The sequence below is a fragment of the Eleutherodactylus coqui genome, chromosome 9 (assembly GCF_035609145.1).
Source record: "Eleutherodactylus coqui strain aEleCoq1 chromosome 9, aEleCoq1.hap1, whole genome shotgun sequence".
NCBI lineage: Eukaryota > Metazoa > Chordata > Amphibia > Anura > Eleutherodactylidae > Eleutherodactylus > Eleutherodactylus coqui.
The window spans coordinates 130303612-130319648 of NC_089845.1; the positions used below are offsets into that span (position 1 = coordinate 130303612).

At 44.5% G+C, this 16037-nt stretch overlaps 1 protein-coding gene across 1 annotated transcript in view; it reads left to right on the forward strand.

Annotated features, from left to right (window-relative positions):
* The window catches only part of TAF2 (TATA-box binding protein associated factor 2), a 127712-nt gene that overhangs the window by 89135 nt on the left and 22540 nt on the right, over positions 1 to 16037 (forward strand). The window contains exon 22 of the mRNA XM_066578507.1: positions 8980 to 9089. Coding sequence (XP_066434604.1) covers positions 8980 to 9089 — 110 coding nt within the window. The remainder of the gene's footprint in view (positions 1 to 8979; positions 9090 to 16037) is intronic.

Sequence of the window (16037 nt, forward strand, 5' to 3'; positions counted from 1 at the left end):
CAGCTACAGAGGCCTATAAGGCCCAGCCTCGGACTGAGCTTCACAGGCTTTGTAATGCACTACTGTACGAATGTATAGTACTGTATTAGAAGAATGATAAAAGATGCTGATATTTAGGTCCCCCACGGGGGAAAAAATAAAAAGTTAGAAAAAGTATAAAAATAGTAAAGAAAAAAATTTAAATGCCAATAACCGACCTTTGCCCCTTTAGTATGTAAAGAAAAAAAAACACACGTGGTATCGCTGCGTTCATAATGACCCACAAAAAAAACAAGTTCGCACATAATTTAACTTGCACAGTGCATGTCATTAAAAAAAATACAAAAAACGTGGCAAAAATAGTTAATTTTACAAAGAAAAACACAATGAAAAGTGATCAAAATGTCTTAGGGACCAACAAATGGTAGCATTTAAAAGTACAACTCATCCCACAAAAGAATGTTAGCGGTCCTTTGAATGTAGCTATAAACAAAAAAAAAGTTTTTAAAGTGCAAAAAAAAAACTGCAAAAAAAAACATACAATTTTAGTATTTAATTTAACATTTATCATTTATATTGCAAGGTGAACGCCGTTAAAAATAAAAGTAAAAACATGCCAGAATTGCAGATTTTGTTAATCTTGCCTCTTGAAAAAAATGGAATAAAAAGTGAGCAAAATATTACATATTCCCAAAAATTAAATTAATGAAGACTAGAAGTCATCCTGCAAAAAATCAAGCTCCCATAGAGCTCCATCTATGCAAAAATAAAAACCGCTCATGGAATGTGCAACACAAAAGCAATTTTTATTATTTTTTGTGTACAATAGCGAAGCATAAAAAAATCTTTATAAACTTTCTTTTGCACAATGAACACAGTAAAAATTAAATCCAAAAAACAGTGGCAGAATTTTTTTTTCCTCCAATCCCGCCCAACCAAGCTGAGTACTCATTTTACTGACTTCTGAAGGATGGAAGGCTGAGTCATCCTTGAGCTGGCATTAAACTTGCAACCTTCAGGTTGTGAGCGAGAGCTTAGGACTGCGTTTCTGCTGCCTTAAGGCCCAATGCCCACGGACGGAAATTTAGCATGAGATTTCCGCCATTGCACACTCCCATAGGATTGCATTAGTTTATGCAATCCTATGCTGACAGCCGCAATTTGACCATGTGAAAACTTGCGTGGTAATAAAATCGTGGTATGTCCTATTTCTGTGCGGGCCTCGCTCTGCACATACGCGGCTGTGCGCCAGCCGGCACATCGCAAAGCGCAGAGAGAAGACACCCGACAGGTAAGCAAGAGGTCATTGCTGGGCACGGGTCGCATCCCGCTGTGTGTATCTTGCAGTTGGAATCCGGCCCAGCCGTGGGCATAAGGCCTAACACGCTGCACCATAAAAATTATGCCATTAAAAATGCAACTTGTCCCGCAAAAAAAAACAGCTCTCATACGGTTATATCGACTGAAAAATTAAAAAGTTATGACTCCTTCAACGCGATATAAAATGGGTTGGTCATTAAGGGGCTGAAGGTAGACAAATATGTTCAGAGATGCACCAAATGTTTCATTCAGCATGAGCTACAGTGAAAAGTTGATGTTTTTTCAGGCTATCTGGTCTTGTTTTCTGCTGTCTAACCAGTAGATGGGATTAGTAAAGCTGCCCCAAAGTGTTGCTTTAAAGAGGGGAAAAAAGTACTTTTGATACCTTTGTAATTGTAACGATCCAAATAAGAAAGTTATCGTGTTGTTTATATTGCATGGTGAGTGTGATAAGAGACCCTTAAAACAATGGCAGAATTGCAGTTTTTTCCTCCCAATTAAAAAAGTAATAAAAGTTGTAAAATACATTATAGGTACCCCAAGTTGTTGTAATTAATAAATACAATATGTACTGCTACAAACTAGCCCTCATATGTCTGCGGCACAAGCCCCCAGATGGGGGTGTGCGGCACAAGCCCCCAGATGGGGGTGTGCGGCACAAGCCCCCAGATGGGGGTGTGCGGCACAAGCCCCCAGATGGCGGTGTGCGGCACAAGCCCCCAGATGGCGGTGTGCGGCACAAGCCCCCAGATGGCGGTGTGCGGCACAAGCCCCCAGATGGCGGTGTGCGGCACAAGCCCCCAGATGGCGGTGTGGGGCACAAGCCCCCAGATGGCGGTGTGGGGCACAAGCCCCCAGATGGGGGTGTGCGGCACAAGCCCCCAGATGGGGGGTGGGGGCGCGGCACAAGCCCCCAGATGGGGGGTGGGGGCGCGGCACAAGCCCCCAGATGGGGGGGTGGGGGCGCGGCACAAGCCCCCAGATGGGGGGGTGGGGGCGCGGCACAAGCCCCCAGATGGGGGGGTGGGGGCGCGGCACAAGCCCCCAGATGGGGGGGTGGGGGCGCGGCACAAGCCCCCAGATGGGGGGGGTGGGGGCGCGGCACAAGCCCCCAGATGGGGGGGGTGGGGGCGCGGCACAAGCCCCCAGATGGGGGGGGTGGGGGCGCGGCACAAGCCCCCAGATGGGGGGGTGGGGGCGCGGCACAAGCCCCCAGATGGGGGGGTGGGGGCGCGGCACAAGCCCCCAGATGGGGGGCGGGGGCGCGGCACAAGCCCCCAGATGGGGGGCGGGGGCGCGGCACAAGCCCCCAGATGGGGGGCGGGGGCGCGGCACAAGCCCCCAGATGGGGGGCGGGGGCGCGGCACAAGCCCCCAGATGGGGGCGGGGGCGCGGCACAAGCCCCCAGATGGGGGCGGGGGTGCGGCACAAGCCCCCAGATGGGGGCGGGGGTGCGGCACAAGCCCCCAGATGGGGGGGGGGGTGCGGCACAAGCCCCCAGATGGGGGGGAGGCAGCACAAGCTCCGAGATGGGGGGGATGCAGCACAAGCTCCGAAATGAAGGGGCTGCGGAACAAGTCCTGATATGGCTGCGGAACAAGTCCTGATATGGCTGCGGAACAAGTCCTGATATGGCTGCGGAACGAGTCCTGATATCGCTGTGGGACAAGCTCCGAGATGGGGGGGAGGCGGGTGTGGAACTAGCTCTCATATGGCTATGTTATGTCCATGGAAGAATACAAACCTTGTATTTTGAAATGCAGAGATGGGGGTGGGGGGAGATTAAAGCGAATCAGCCGACTGGTCAGTCACTCTAGCATCATGGTTGATCAATGTGTATACAAAATAATATTTTCTAAACAGAACAATTATCCAGAAATTACCTTCTTACTGGGATTTGTCTTCATCCAATAAATGTAAACATTTCCTCTGTTCTGCACTCGCTCGGCCGCGGATCCTGCGCTACAGTTTTTAATTGATTCAAGTTGTTTTGCATTTGACAGATTAACACTAATGGGGTGACTTGGAGTCTTTGTGATTGCAGAACGGAGGGGGATGGAAGCGAGTTATTACCTGAGGTGTAAACACTTTTCGGCTTCTCTAAATACAAGGCGCAGCGCTCAAGGATTCAGGGGATGTTGTAAGCCAAACGTATGTTTAGTTTTGACAGCCGTCAGCGGGCGTTGTGTGTGTTCTCTTGGTTGATTTGTCCCTGGTGCGTATGTTTTAGATAACTTATTCTTTCTGGTTTGTGGTAAGCAACACGGAGAGCAGTTAAGCCCAAATATCATGACTCTGCTTTTTTCTGTGTTTTAGACAGGCAACGCTGATTTGAAGGCGCTCGTAAATTATAAGAGGCCCCTTTGTGGGGAGAGCCACAGTGTAGCAGATGGAGGGGCTGACACTGGCCAGCAACTGGAGGCAGCCAACATAAGTGACTATTCTTTTCCTTAGTGTCACAACCTCACATGGGCTTCAAGTTTGTTTTTTTATTATTATAGCATACATTGAATCAAAGTTAAAAGTAAAGCAGTTGTGCCATCATATACAATCCCCTCCCTGAATGTGGGGTGCAGAGCGAACCAGAACTGATCGTACAAGGTCCTGATCTTTGCACCCTCTGTAATCTGCTTGGGCTGTCCAAGAATTTCTGTTGCAACGGCCGCTGCAGGGAATATGTAGAGTTATAGGACGGTGATTTGGTCCTATAATAACAGGATTGTACAAGGTCCGCCAGAATGGGAGCGTTCTTACTGAGCAAATCTCCATTCGGGGAACGGTGGTGGGGCTTCCGAGAGGGCGATTCCTCTCTATGACATTATGGGCCAATAGTGTATATGAACAAAGGCCGTGTTTGAGGATGTGTTCTTCACACAAGCCTAGTAATACTAGGCTATTGTCAGTCCTATACTAAAAAAGGCTGGCTTATTTTTGATAACTCTTTATCGTTTGGTCTGTGAGTTCATTGTGAGCATCAGTCGGGTGTCCTGTTATTTCTAGACTTAAAGGGGTCATCCGGTTACCAAAGAACAATTCCCCCTATAGCACTCACTGTGCTAAAATAACAAAAGAAGCAGTACTTATCGATCCTCTGCCATTGCAATCCAGCGCTACAGCTCCGCTAAGGTCACAGTGTTGTGGCAGATAATGTCACGGGAGGTCACCTGACTGCTGCAGCGTCGCTGCGTGTTTTTTCGGCAACCGCGTACATATCCTGGGCCCAAACTTGACAAACGCTCTGATTGAGCCAAAACATTGCCTTTATGTGTGCTGGATGAAAAATCTGCTTTTCTATTTGCTGTTTTCTTTTATTGAGTACAAAACCGTTGTGTACGTAGAGTTGGCAAACTTGACATCTCACTTTTGGCCAACTTTGGAAGAGATCCTTACCAAGCAAATACCAGAGACATTTTCTTGGTCTCCCATTGCTAATCTGTCAGTTATATCACTTGTTGGTGAATAAACAAGTCTGTTCCTTTACAAGGTGTTACATAGTAGGATTTAAAAAAGACACAAATGTCCATCAGGTTCAACCAAGGATTAGGGATGAACACGGACAAACGGAAATGGATAACTATAGATCTCTGTGTCCTCCCATAAGGCATGAACCCATTTTTCCCCAGAAGGAAAAAAAAGTTCCCTCCTGATCCCAAACTGCAATCAGAATGGCATTAACTTTCAGAACAAAATGTTATACATTTCCCTAAGGGTAAAGCGTACCTGAATTTTTGGTTAGCAAGGTTTCTAACATAACAGGTACTCCTTACCTTCTCATTTGCCACTGTTTGCATGTTGTATGTTTAGAAGTTCTGATTTTCAGGTGGTCTTCCTCATTTTTCAGCTGTGCATCTGTCTACAATCCACTTTCAGGCAGGGGGCGTGTAGCAAGCCTAACATTCTGTCAGTGGTTCACTGTCCTGTACTTCCTTTCCCTCACTTCTCAGGCTGCATTGCCCTGTCTTTGGTCCAATCAGCAGGAAGGCAGTATCTGAATGATCACCCCTTTACTCTCCTAGGACGATTGTTTGAGTCAGACATTATGGCCAAATGGTTAGTAAACCCAATATAATGTGCACACATATGTGTTGTAACAGGAGGAGAGAGGCAAAAGATTGTAGACACAGTTTCTGTGTATCAGTCAGTCTTCAGTGTAGGGAGTGAGCATGTTCCCCTCCCCCCCCACCCCTTCCAGCTAAGCAAACATCCCAACAACCCCATGATACCTAACAGACAGTGGATTGCAGAGGAGTTGGAAGGCAGACCCCCTAGTGGTAGACACTTTGAACTTTATTTACAGTGGTAAAACTACCAAATTTTGAATTAAAGTATATTGCAAGATTAATGAGGCACACAGACTGTTACATGAGCGTACGTTGTCTGAAAAGTTGGTGACCCTTTAATGTTTTAGTTTAAGAAATTATTTTAACATCTAATGGGGCAGAATTTTTTTTTGCGGGGACACATACTTTGTGTAAGGGTGGTGGGTCACAGAGGGTAAACCATTATATTGTGTGTAGCAGTCAGAGGGTGCACAATTTATATGAGCGGGGTCACAATTCCTTTGTGTCAGGGGTCATAATGGGAACTTTATTACTTTTGTGTGGGGTAATCATATAGGAGCACAATTACTTTATGTGAGAGTGGGCACCGCTACTTAATAGTAAGCATAAGGAGCTATTACTGTGTTGGGGCACAAAGTAGGCATTATATCTTGCGGTAGGCACTACCATTTGCCCTGTAAATGATCCCTAATAAGACAACATCCTTGTATTACTGGGGTTTAGCTCAGACCTTGACATGACTGCAGACCTGGGTAAACCTAGCTGTACTAAAACCAGTTGAGCAACCCTTCTGTATAGCTCATATGCAAAAATAGAAACCGTGTTGGAGTCCTTCTGTGAACGTAGCATGTTAACCGCATGGCAACACAGTCTTTGGTGTTTGTATTTGTTTACAGCAATTGCAGTGATAATCATAACAGTCACTCCAAACATTGCTGGAATTAATGACCCGTTCATGTATACCATGATTGTGGACACTTAGCTTTCAGATGGCTTCCTAAATGTCTTCAGATGTAGTACACATGTCCATTGGGGTTGTGCAATTGATTCTTCCGCTTAACTATTTTTGATCCTTGTTGTTCTTGTTGTGAATTTGTTAAGCTCTGATACCTTTCAGGGTGCGTTCACACGTCGCTGATTTGCTGCCCATTTTGGTGCAGATCTTCAGTTTGAATTTACTTGGAAGGGTGAAATCTGCTGTAATTCTGCACCAAGATCTGCAGCAAATCATCGATGTGTGACCACACCCTAAACATATATTATGAAATTAGCTAATCTACCCGGCTTTGCCCCAGCTAATTTGCTATAGGTGTTTACCTGTTTGCACAGAAAATTTTCTTTTGCACTTAGAATTGAATAAGCAAGTTGAATCCCCTTTACTTTTCTTAGTTAGGACCTAAAGAATGGGCATGCCAAATTTCACATTTGTACGACATGTGGTAGTCAGAGAATTAGTGGTGAGTCAGTCAGTCAGGGATTTCATGTAATATATGTATACTTTTTATTATTCTTTTTCTTTAAAGGGGTTGTCTCGCGAAAGCAAGTGGGGTTACGCACTTCTGTATGGCCATATTAATGCACTTTGTAATATACATCGTGCATTAACCCCTTCCCGCTCCAGGACGTACCGTTACGTCCCGGGAGCCTGGTACTTCCCGCAAAAGGACGTACCGGTACGTCCTGGAGATAGCACGGGATCACATAAGATCCCGCGCTATCCCGCAGCGGGAGCCGGCTGTCAGTCACAGCCAGCGTCCCGCTCCAACAGCGGGGGGACATCAGAGATGCGCCCGCCGCTGTTAACCCCTTCCCTGCCGCGATCTAAGTAGATCGCGGCAGGGAAAGAGTTCACAGAGGGATCGCGATCCCTGTGTGTCTCCGGCCGGCTCTCGCGATGTCATCGCGAGAGCCCGGCCTGTCACCATGGCAACAGGATGCCAGACACTGGCGTCCTGTATTGCCTGTGCCTATAATCGCTGTACAAGCGATAAGGCATGGCAGAGCAGTAGCTCTGCCATGCCTTATGACAGCGATCATAGGCACAGTGATGTAAGTCCCTCAGAGGGACTCAAATAGTATAAAAAAAAGAAAAGAAAAGTGTAAAAAAAAAGAAAAATGTAAAAAAAAAAGTAAAAAAAACCCTTTTTTATGCTTTTTCTAATATTAGCATAAAAAAAGGGAAAAAAAACTAAAACCCCACATATTGGGTATTGACGCGTCCGTAACGACGTGTACAAAAAGTTGAACACGCTTTTTATTTTGTACGACAAAAAGCGTAAAAAACAGAGGCAAAATGCTAATTTTTAGCATTTTGCCTCACAAAAAATGCAATAAAAGTGATCAAAAAAGCCGTACATTTCCCAAAATGGTACCAATAAAAACTACAGCTCGTCTCGCAAAAAAAAAAGAAGCCCTTAAAGAGCTCCGTACATAGAAAAATAAAAAAGTTACATGACTTTGAATGCAGCTATAGAGAAAAAAAAAAGATTTCCAAAAAAAAGGGGGTTTTATTGCAAAAAAGTGTAAAAACCTAAAAAAATATAACAATTTTGGTATCGTTGTAACCGTACCGACCCGCAGAAAAAATTTAGTGTGTCATTTATGCTGCATGATTAACGCTGTAAAAAAAAAAAGAAATCTATGTCAGAATTGATGCGTTTTCTCTCCCTGTTATCATTAAAAAAAATAAATAAATTTTACGATATTGTCTATATACCCAAAAGTGGCACCGATAAAAACTACAGATCGCCACGCAAAAAACAAGCCCTTATACGGCCGCGTCCACGGAAAAATAAAAAAGTTATAGCTTTTGAAAAATGGAGATGGAAAAATACCAAAAAATCGCTTGGTCCTCAACGCCAAAATTAGCCGTGTCATTAAGGGGTTAAATATGAGCCATACAGAAGTTATTCACTTACCCACTCCGTAGCTGGCATCCCTGTCTCCATGGCTTCATCTAATTTCAGCGTCTAATCGCCCGATTAGACACGCTTGCGCAGAAGGGTCTTCTCCCTTCTGGTCGGTCCGAGCACGAGCGTCGTTCTGGCTCCGCCCCCTTCTACGCATCATCGCGTAGCTCCGCCCCGTCACATGTGCCGATTCCAGCCAATCAGGAGGCTGGAATCGGCAATGGACCGCACAGAGCCCACGGTACACCATGGGAGAAGACCCGCGGTGCATCGTGGGTGAAGATCCCGGCGGCCATCTTGGAGGAAAAGAAGGAAGAAGTTGGAAGAAGGATTCGGGTAAGTAAAATTATTTTTTTAATTTCAACACATCCCTTGGGTTTGTCCTGCGTTGAACGGGGGGCCTATGCAAAAAAAAAAAACGTTTTGGCGTGGGACAACCCCTTTAAGTATCCTTTTAAGCAGCTCCAGTGGTTTGATATACTCTGTGAATGCACCATCATAAGTCTTGCTCTCCTGTGTAATCAGCCTGTATCAGCAGATTCACAGTTGACTATATAATTACAGTCTTTCTCTGTTTATTGACCTTTTGGTCTTTTGTTCCGTTTACCGCACTTCTATAACAATGTAGTCACTGAGCACTCTCCAGTATAAATATTTTCTTTAATAACTGGATTAGGATATATTAGTTGATGAGTTGTATTTGTTTTTAGGCACAAGATTCTTTACATGTTGTCAAAGAATCCGCCATTCACCAAGAACGTGGAGTCTCCATTATGTAATGAAGCTCTGGTTGACCAGCTCTGGAAGCTCATGAATTCAGGTAAACACTGCCAGCAAACTACTCTGTTATAATGAATATGTTCCATAAGGAATTTTTTTTTTCAATATCTCTTCTTACTGTCAGTGAATAAGAAATTCTTTGCTTCAATACACCTGTAGAGACCTCTAATGCCTTTCACAGCTGAGAGTTAAGCCCCATTTACACGCAAAGATAATCGCTCAAAATCCGTTCAAAAGATAGGGAGAATGAAAGTTTGAGCGATCATTTTGCATAAGCTGCTAATGGGCACTAATGCCCATTATAGTAGCTTATTAGCTTCACTGTATGCAAATAACAGCAGGCGGTCTGTTATCTGCATGCAGCCCTTTTGTTTTGCCGCAGAACTGTAGCTGAAAACAATCTTATCAGCGCTCCCGTGGAGAATCACAGCGTGCGATTCCTGCTATCAGCTGCCCAGCCGAACAATGGATTTTAAACTGAACTAAAAATCATTGTTTGGACGAAAAGCAAACCATGGTAGCATTTACATGCAACGATTATAGCTACAAGAAAAACTTTGTTTGAGCGATAATTGCTATGTGTAAATGGGGCTTTACTTACAGTCATATGCAGTCTAGACAGTCCTGTGTGAGCAACCTGGACTCCAGCCTGCTGGAGAATAATAGCGATATATTTAGAGAACAGACCACCCGCTGTTCTCTAAATACATACAAATGAAGCTAGTTAGATACTAATGGGCTGATCAACCCATTAATAGCTAATGCAAAATGATCGCTCAAAACTGTCAGTTTCTGACAAATTTTGAGCGACCTTCTTTGCATGTAAATGAACGTTTAGCTCTCTGTATTCATCTCTAATACTAATCGGTGTCTGACTCAGGGCAACCGTGCCAACCCCCTACACACACTCTCTCCCACTGTTTGCAGCAGTTGAGTGCAACTCTGGAGAATAATACAGGCTGCAATTCAGGATCAGTACAGGATAAGTAATGTATGTACACAGTGACTCCACCAGCAGAATAGTGAGTGAAGCTCTGGGGTATAATACAGGATGTAACTCAGGATCAGTACAGGATTAAGTACTTTATGTACACAATGACTCCACCAGCAGAATAGTGAGTGCAGCTCCAGACTATAATATGGAATGTAACTCAAGATCAGTATAGGATACGTAATGTATATACACAATGACTTCATCAGCAGGATAGATATTTCTCATTCATGTCATTGGAGGACACGGCTCAGACCGTGGGCTACTGCCACTAATTTATCATAGACAGTTGCATTTTCTTCATACAGAAGATTTATAGCTTCCAGTTCTTCTAGGATTTTGTTCTCTTGCTGTTCAACAGAGAGCCAGGGTGCAGGGTTCTCATCCACTTTCTTTTCCATATCTGACACCTGAGCCTGAAGTGTTGGAATCTGCTTTGACAAGATTCTCTTAGTTTCTGCATATTCCTCCAACTGCTTGAGGAACACATTTCTCTCAGCTTCCATTCTCTTCAGGTGTGCACTAAGACCAAGTCTCTGATGCGTCTCTTCTTGCACCAGCTTCTGAGACTTTTCACTCTGAGCTTCCAATTCCACCTGCACTCTGTTCAGCTTCTCAGACAGCTCTGTCTGCACCCTGTCACCTTCAGTGATTTTTACTTGTAGTGCTTGAAGCTGCGTCTCTACTGCATTTCTCTTGCATTCAGACTCTCACACTTGTCTTACAATAACTCTTCAACTTATGGGTCAGCTCAGTACAGTCACCTTCCAAAGCCCTCTCAGCCTTTTCCAGGGTTTCTTTCTCCTTTTCAGTTTGCTCCAACCATTTGGACAGTTTCCCCATAATTAGAGCATGATTCTCTTTAAGCTCCTGGATTTGAGCTTCATATTCTTCAGCTTCCTGATCCAAGCTCATCTGCAGCTGGGACACCAGTCGCTCATGAAGCACTTCGTGGGCTTCCTTGAAGTCCAGTATGTCTTTCAAGACCTTTATTTGTTTCTCTGCCCTGCTGCAAGCAGCTTTCTCCCTTTCCAGGCTTTCCCTCCGCTTAGTTATCTGTAACTCCCATTCACTATTTCACTTTAATAATTGTATTTCTAACTCTGCAACTTGATTATGCAAACCTGTAGTTTGATTACGTGCATCTGTAGAATCTCTTTCTAACTTGCAACACGCCATCTCCAACTTTTGGGTTCTCATTTGCAGGTTTTTTACCGTCCTGTCATACTGTGCAGATTTCGCCTTCAGACACACTCTGTGATCAGCCACATCTCTGGCTACATTTCTGAGGTCTTCTATCTCTTCATGTTCTTTTGAAAGATATCCCTCATATTTCTTTTTCTCACTTCTCATTTCTTTCAAGACTTGTTCACACCGCACAGTTTCCTCCTCCATCTGTGATCAGCTTCAGCTAATCTTCTAAGGCGCTTATTCTTCTTTAAGACAGTTGCATTTTCTGCTTTCACCTCAGCAGCTTCTTGGAGAGCATCCTCTCTTTCTCTCTGGACTATGTCTGTCTGCTCCTCTATCAGTAGCCTTTGCCTCTTGGCCTTGTCTCCAAGTAGACACAAGATTGCCCCTTCTTTTTCTAACTGCCTGTCATATTTCTTATTTGCCGCTTGACAGGCTTCCTTAAAGAAATTTGCATAAGCTTGCATCTGTACAAGTTCCTCCTGAACTATAAGCAAGTGTTTCCCTCTGTCTCACTTCGGACCTCAGGGTCTGCACTGTTTTGCTTGAAGCAGTCTTCCTTTCCCTCTCTACCACTAGAGGCATATCTGTGCTAAATCACTCATGGGCGTTGGCTGCACCCTCTGTAGCCACCTGTTTATACCCTGACTTCTTTGGGGAACATTTCTACACACATCATACAGGGAAAACATCCCACAACCTCCCACACATTTCTGGGTTAACAAAAAAATTTCTCTGCAACACATTATCATCAACAATATAGTCCTTGGATAAATCCTCATTAAATATATCTTTACATTGTGCAGCTTTCAATGTGCCACCCTGCACAGAATACCAGCAAGGCTCCTTTTGATGGTCTTCTGTGACCACCGCCATTTTGACTACACAGTTAAAGGGGTTGTCCCGAGGCAGCAAGTGGGTCTATACACTTCTGTATGGCCATAATAATGCACTTTGTAATGTACATTGTGCATTAATTATGAGCCATACAGAAGTTATAAAAAGTTTTTTACTTACCTGCTCCGTTGCTGGCGTCCTCGTTCCCATGGAGCCGACTAATTTTCGCCCTCCGATGGCCAAATTAGCCGCGCTTGCGCAGTCCGGGTCTTCTGCTTTCTTCTATGGAGCCGCTCGTGCCAGAGAGCGGCTCCGTGTAGCTCCGCCCCGTCACGTGCCGATTCCAGCCAATCAGGAGGCTGGAATCGGCAGTGGACCGCACAGAAGAGCTGCGGTCCACGAAGGTAGAAGATCCCGGCGGCCATCTTCAGCGGTAAGTATTGAAGTCACCGGACCGCCGGGATTCAGGTAAGCGCTGTGCGGGTGGTTTTTTTAACCCCTGCATCGGGGTTGTCTCGCGCCGAACGGGGGGGGGTTTAAAAAAAAAAAAACCCGTTTCGGCGCGGGACATCTCCTTTAATATAAATAAAGGTAAAACAAGTCCAACAATTTGCTTTCTCGCAGAAGTCCTCTGCTTGACCTTCGTTGCCCTTGAACCGTTGGCTGCAGCTTTCCGCGCTCCCACAGCAACCAGAATATTCGGCCTCCTCAGCCTGCGCCTTTTATCGCTCCTCAGTAACCAAAGATTCACCTTGCACCTTAAAGATTTGTGCACCACTCGATTTTGCCAGCGCATATGTGGCAAGGGGGTTTACTCGTCTGCGGCCTCTCCATCTGGGAAATGGGCACCTCACGTGTAAACAGGCTCCAGGAGACTGCAATTTCTTATAAAATGGTGTCTGCCAGCATTTATTTACAGCACAGCATACAATACAGTCGTGGGGGTCACAACCCACTGAGTCCCTATCACTAACTACCCCACTGGGTGTCTGGAGGGCGTCGTTAAACTTGATGACGGGTCACAAACAGGACTTTAGGCTAGCAGCCCTTTCAGTTCCACTGAGCTATCACTTCCCCTTTGAGTCTGGCAGGAACTGGCTCTTTTGCATTCCCTCCTGCCACACCCAGGGTGTTAACCCTTTCTGTTTGTTTTTGCAGGTATCAGAATGCCTGTCTAGCACCCTCTATAGGCCCTTCTGAATGCTGCACTACTACAGCTTGCATACAAACTGATTAGCTTAATGCCTACAGGAGGGGTATAGCTTGTAGGAGGAGCTAACACTTTTTATTCTTAGTGTCTGCCACCTAGTGGCAGTAGCTATACCTCACGGTCCGAGCTGTGTTCCCCAATGAACGAGACCAGAAAGAGATTTTACGGTAAGTACAAAAATCTTATCAGCTCTGGATGCACAATATAACTCGGGATCAGTACAGGATAAGTAATATAATGTGTGTACATAGTGACTCCGCCAGCAGAATAGTGAGTGCAGCTCTGGGTTATAATACAAGCTGCAATTCGGGATCAGTACAAGATAAGTAATGTATGAGTGTGTACAAGGACTTCACCGGCAGAATTATGATTACAGCCCCTGGGTATAATACGTAAAATTCAGTGCAGGATAAGTAATGTATTGAATGTATGCAGTGACACCACCAACAGAATCGTGAGTGTAGCTCTGGAGTACAATACAGGATGTAACTCAGAATGAGTACAAGATAAGTATTATAACTTATACATTTCTTTTTATTTAGCTTTTCTCTTTCTTTCTCTTTTCTCTCTCTCCCTGCAAAATGCTTGCCAAAAGTCATCATACACTTTAAGGAATATTGCACCAATTGTATATATGATTCATAAAACCAGAGACTTGGGTTTCCTTGCTCTCAATAATAGCAAAACTGTATAAAACATAATATGAACCCTGTGAAATGATCCAGTGTAAACACTTATTTCTGAGCCATACACTGAAGCAAAAAAAAAATATTGGCATAATCATTTAACCACACTTTGCAGATCCCCTGGGATGCCACACACAGACTGCCGCGTTAATTAGCTATTGAGGCCACCTTTGGGGAGCTCACTTGGTTTTCCTACTCAGGTTTCCTTCAGAGTGTGTGAAGGGGATATTTGATCACCAGTTGCATCGTGAAAACTTCAATCTTGTTGGAAATCACGTGGCAAGAAGTTTAAACTTCCTCTATTAAAGAAATTTTATTCCATAGTCAGTTTGTAAAGTTTACTAAGTCTGCATCGAACTAAGTAATTACGTTACTTATCCTATACTGATCCTGTGTTACATTCTGTATTATACTCCAGAGCTGCACTCACTATTCTGCCGGTGGAGTCACTGTGTACATACAATACTTATCTTGTACTGCTCCTGTGTTACGGCCTGTATTCTACTCCAGAGCTGCACTCATTGTGCCGGTGGAGCCTCTGTGTACATACAGTACTTATCCTGTACTGATCCTGAGTTACACATCCTGTATTATACTCCAGAGCTGCACTCACTATTCTGCTGGTGGAGTCACTGTGTACATACATTACTTATCATTTACGTATCCTGAATTACATCCTGTATTATACTCCAGAGCTGCACTCACTATTCTGCTGCTGGAGTCACTGTGTACATACAATACTTATCCTGTGTTACATTCTGTATTATACTCCAGAGCTGCACTCACTATTCTGCTGATAGTCACTGTGCACATGCATTACATTACTTTTCCTGTTCTGATCCCGAGTTACATTCTATATTATAATTCCCTGCAGTTATAATGTCTGATTATTTGATAGTATTCGGAACAACGAAGGAGGTCTGAGATGTGCTGCTTTGAGTGGAGAAAAGCTTTACAACCACAGAGTGGACAAAACGAGTGTTTTATTGAGAGAAACAACATGTTTTGGTGTCTAAATGATTCCGTTTATGACAAAGGCGTTGTACTTAGCTTGTCTTAGTCAAACACAAGTTTTGTTCATCTCTGTGATTGGAAGTGTTCAACCATTTAGTGCAGCGCATCATAGACCTCGCTCTTCTTCCCGATCTTTGGAACTGCACTATGTTGACAAAAGAATTAGGACACAAGACAAGATGATGAAATTCGTTTTTATTCACATTTTTCAATACCGTGTTGAGCCACATTTGGCCTCAATGACTGCTGTAACCCTCCGAGGGATGCTTTCCACCAAATTTGCCTCCATTCCTTAAGGAGAGTTTCACTTCTTGATGGGCCTCAATTGATACAACGTTTAGTTCGTCCTAGTGGAATTGAGATCCTGACTTGGGCCGGCCAATGAAGTTTGCAGATGTTCTGCTCCTCAAAATAACCCTGAACACTGCGTGCTGTATGACATGGTGCTTGGTCAAGTTGGTAGGGACACAGAGTTGCACCAAAGTATTGCCACAGGGTAGGTAATACCACATTGTCCAGTAAGTCTCTGGTTATAGTGAGGTTTACCCTCAACACCAATGGGTACAATGGCCCTAGACCTTCCCAGTAGAAACATCCTCACAATGTAAAAGAACCTCCTCCAAACTTCATTGTTGGGATAATGTAGTCACATACAAACTGCTGTCTAGGCAACCACCACACTCAAGCGCAGCCATCCGATCGGAAGATTGTGTACTGGGGTTCAACTGTCCACAATGCTTGCTTCCACTCATTGACAGTCCAAGAACGACGCTCCAAGCACCATCACAGTTGTCTCTGTGCAGTCACTGCTGTGATGTTGGGCTTGTGTGCAGCCACTCGTCTATGGTTACTAATAAATATTACAATGTCCTGTGGGACCCCTTGAGTGAGTGTTTCGGCAGACAATGTGCATGATACCTTCACCGCTCGTACAAGACTTCATCATCCGCGTTCTGTCATTTAACAAGATCTCCCTGAACCTGTCTGCACCGCACACACCAGATTTCCTTTTCCCAATAACACTACCTCATCATCTTAAAACACCTGATTGGAAAGGCG